Source organism: Antrostomus carolinensis, unplaced genomic scaffold (genome assembly GCF_000700745.2).
Source record: "Antrostomus carolinensis isolate BGI_N321 unplaced genomic scaffold, ASM70074v2 scaffold30162, whole genome shotgun sequence".
Taxonomy (NCBI): Eukaryota; Metazoa; Chordata; class Aves; order Caprimulgiformes; family Caprimulgidae; genus Antrostomus; species Antrostomus carolinensis.
Window position 1 is genome coordinate 686 of NW_010302176.1, and position 4,195 is coordinate 4,880.

The following is a 4,195-nucleotide window of genomic DNA, read 5'->3' on the forward strand; positions in this document are numbered from 1 at the left end:
ACCCTCACAGTCCCCACAGTCCTGACCCAACCCAGGCAGCCCTGCACTGCCAGGGTCTCATCCAACACCGACAGGGAGGAGGGAAGAACAGCACAGCACCTCGATCCTCTGCAGAAGCCTCCTCTGCGCTCCCAGCAACAATAAATACTAATAAATACAAACTTTTCCCCACTTTCCACTCCTAACCCCTGGAAACAGTACGGGCAGCCGTCCCCACAGTCCTGACCCAACCCAGGCAGCCCTGCACTGCCAGGGTCTCATCCAACACCGACAGGGAGGAGGGAAGAACAGCACAGCACCTCGATCCTCTGCAGAAGCCTCCTCTGCGCTCCCAGCAACAATAAATACTAATAAATACAAACTTTTCCCCACTTTCCACTCCTAACCCCTGGAAACAGTACGGGCAGCCTCACCCGGAGCCCCCCACCCAACTCTTCACTCCCCAGCCCACAGTTCCAGCCAAGTCTCCAAGTTGGGAGCAGCACTGCCCGAGGCTTGGGCATGTCCATGGAACACCCGGGCTGCTCCCCAGCCCTTGCCCCTCCTGGTGAAGCCCCCTCAGTGATCCCAGCCCTGCCACAGGGCACGGGCACAGCGTCCGTGCTGCTTAGAAGGACAGGGACACACGGGGAGGGCGATACTTCAAGGTGGTTCTTGTTTGCTGGCCCTTGGCTCATCTCTCCCCAAAGTCCTGGGCTGGAGGCTCCCTGGATGGAGGTCAGGCCCGGGGCGAATAGCAGGGGTTCCTTGGCATCTCTGTGAAGGATTTCAGTTCGTAGGGGATCCCCGAATCCACCTCAATTGACTTGCGGGAGAAAAGCAGCCGGATGTCATTGTGAAGGTAGATCTTCCCCGACTTGGAACTGTGAAACCTGAGTGGAGACAAGAACAGGGTGGAGGGACCTGAGGCTCCCAGGCAAGGGAGCCTCAGGCACAGGCACAACCCCCTTGCCTACTTTGGCCCCTGGTCAAGGTGGCCACACTCCACTCCAGAGGGACAGTGGCCACTGCCCTGGGGCAGGGCAGCAGCTCCAACCTCCCTAGGGCAAGGGGGTCAGGTCCTCCCATTCTGGCCTCCCGCCATCCATCCCTCCCAGCATGCCCTACCTTAGGTGCATCAGGTAGCAGAGGACCCTGCGGGGTGGGCCAGTCCCCAGTGGGTCGCTGGGAGCCACAGTGGCCCCTTCCTCCTCCCCCACGGGCACCAGGAAGATGCGATGGCGAAGGAAAGTCATGTGGTTGGCTGGCATGTCCTGGAAGTCGTACGTCACCAAGAACATCTTCACCACAGTCTTGTTGGGGTTAAATAAGGTCTGGGGACAGAGGGGTATGGGGTGAGATTGGGAAAGGCACAGGATCCACAGGATAAGACTGGGGCATCTGGGGGTGGCACCAGCAGGCTCAAGGGTCAGGAAAGGCCCACACCAGACCCAAAGGGCTTAGCCTGAGGCCCACAGGTCAGTCCTTTCCACCCACCTCCACTCCTGCACTCCCATCCCATTGCATTCCATCCCCACTGCACATACACAGTCTCCTGCCAAGACCCTGTGCCTTCCCACTAACGCCTGCCTTCCCTGCATCTCCCATCACCTCGTCTCTCTGCCAGCACCACGGGGACCCCGAGCTCCCCTCTGCTGTGCTGTCTTGGTGGCCACATACCCCCTCTGCACACACTTTCTGGCTGCTGCTCTGACAAACAACATAATGGAGCATATTCACCTCAGGGGGCAGCCAGTGCCCACCGAGTCTCCTCCCCATGGCTCTGATGGAGGCCAGATGGATGGACAACTCACCACTTGGATGGTTCCAGCTTTGGGGACACTGTAACCCTTCTTTCCCAAGGCCTCCAAGTCTATCACTCCCTGGGGCAAAAGAAACAGACAGCACATGAGAGGGAGAAAGCCCACGGAGAGCACAACTGGGACCCAGTACAGGACCAAGAGCCCCACTTGCCAGGAACACCTGGCATAAGGTGGCAAGAAGAAGCCCAGCTCAGTCCCTCTCCAGACTGGAGGATGAACCAGCAGCAACACAGAGGTGAAAGCAAAGCAAAAGCCATGAGTTGGGTTCAGAACTGCTCCTGGCACAGCCAGCAGCCTCCTCAGGTAGGTGGGTGCTTGAGCCACACCCTGTGGAGAGGCGCAGCCCCCAGGATACGCAGTGCCTGGGTACAGCCCCCACTCACCTGCCCCACGGTCCCAGCCCTCCCTCACCCACATACCAGGAAAGGCGAGGGTGCGCTGTGTTCGGAGATGTCAAAGTAGGTGACGTCAACGGGCAGGGTGGCATGTTGGGGACAGTAGGAGCCACTGGCACCGATCTCTGCCGTGAACCCCTCGATCCTCCCCGACGGTGCGAAGCGCCCTTTCAGGATGGACTCCTGAGAGAGGAGGGAAGTGTTAGGGACTGTCAAACACCAGTCCTGTCCCTCGCCTCGAAGCTGCAGGTAAGATCACCCCCATCTCCACCACAGCCACATATCTGCTTGCCCTCACATGTCTCGCGGCTTTCTGAAGACCACCCATGATGGGCACTGTCTGCTCGCTCTGAGACAGACTCGTCCAGGCACATCACCCAGGGATCTGCTGCCTGAGACATCCCGCTGGTGGATGGTGGCTGTGTGACACAGCCACTGCACACCAAGCCCTTGGGGACAATCAGCCCAGCCCCATGCCAGGGATCCTGTCAGGTTCTGCTTCTCAAGTCCATCGCCAGCCCAGCCTGGAGCCCTCAGAAGCAAGATGCCTCCCTGGCAGGTGGGTGTTGTTACCTCAAAGTTGCCCAGTAGAGCATGGCTGATGGTGCTGGTGGCCCAGGGCGCTGCAGAGGACCTGGTACTCCTCCGAGGGCTGCTCCGGAGATGTCGCCTTTGAGAGAGGAGAGAAGACTGGTGTCAGACTGGACACCATGCAGCCCTGGGTTGCCCTCTCCAGGTCCCCCATCCTTTCCTTTGGTAGGGGCTGAACCTACTTTCCAACCCACCAGGGGCAGAAGAAACATCCCTCCACCCCACAGCCTAGAGTCGTGTGGAGGGGAAACCTGGGGCAGAGGGGGGACCCAACCTGACCCTCCCACAGGACTGTGGGGTGCTGGGGTGGCTGTGCACCTTGAGCCCCCACATCTACCCCCCCCCACAGGGCTGCCAGGACACTCACCATTTGAGGCGCAGCCTGCTCTTCAGCCTCCTCCCAACTGCAGTGCAATCCACAGAGCTCTGGAGAGGACACGAAACAGAGAACTATGTGAGGGCAGCAGTCAGGGACTGCACACCCCCAGGAAGTGCCATCACCCCTTGCCCTGCCCCACAAGGGTCCCAGCAGATCAGAGAGGCTCCCATCCATGGGGAGCTGTCAGCAGCCTCTGCAGGGGTGGCCAGCAGGACAGCATGAGGGCTGCAGGGTCTGGTGGAGATGTAGGGCTGCCCAAACCCCAGAGTGGCTCAGCTGGGGATGAAGGTGTTGGTACCCAAACCAAGGGTGCAGCACACAGCTCCCAGCTTGCAAAGCAGGTCTCAGGACCAGCCCCATTGCCAAGACACCCCAGACAGAGCCATGCATCAACACCCCTTGCACCTCCCAGGGAAGGGTAACACGTACGATGAAGGTCAATGACCATCCTGTCCCCTGGTGATTCATGCAAAGTCCTCAGCAGTGCTGCTGGGCAGAGTGGCGTGCTGCCTGCCCCTGCCCAAAGCCAGGCTCCTACAGCTGTAGGCTGAGGGGTTAAAGCCAGGGTCACACTGCAGCCTCCTTTTAAAGATGTCCCCTTTTCAGGAGATTTCCCTTCTGGAAGCCACACAAAGGGCAGCACAACACAAAGGGATGATGGAGCTGGCTGGCATGACCGGGCGGGAAAACCCAGGGAAGTTGCTGGAGGGCTTCACCCTGCAATGGCAGTGCTGGGGGCAGCCAGGCTGGGGGACAGACACCAAAAAGGGCACACGGGCAGGGACGGAGCTGTGGCCCATGGATGGTGTGTCCCGTCTCCAAGCAGCAAGAAGCCAGGGCAGCTCTGCCATTGGTCTCTGCACCATGAGATGCCCCAGGGACAGAGAGGAGCGTGCCAGCTCTGGCATGAGCCTGCTGCAGCCTCAGCTGGCAGAACGTGGTGAAGGCAGGGAGCTGGCCAGGAGGGGCTAGTAAGCAGGCAGGGATCACAGGCAACTCCTGAGCTGCCAAGGGGGGTGCAAACCTCT

At 59.9% G+C, this 4,195-nt stretch overlaps 1 protein-coding gene across 1 annotated transcript in view; it reads right to left on the reverse strand.

Moving 5' to 3' along the window:
- Positions 1 to 718: 718 nt before the first annotated feature.
- The window catches only part of ATOSB (atos homolog B), a 4,978-nt gene continuing 1,501 nt past the window's right edge, over positions 719 to 4,195 (reverse strand). The window contains 6 exon segments of the mRNA XM_010163727.1: positions 719 to 872; positions 1,108 to 1,313; positions 1,794 to 1,862; positions 2,222 to 2,380; positions 2,771 to 2,867; positions 3,156 to 3,214. Of these exon segments, the coding sequence (XP_010162029.1) occupies positions 719 to 872; positions 1,108 to 1,313; positions 1,794 to 1,862; positions 2,222 to 2,380; positions 2,771 to 2,867; positions 3,156 to 3,214 (744 nt within the window).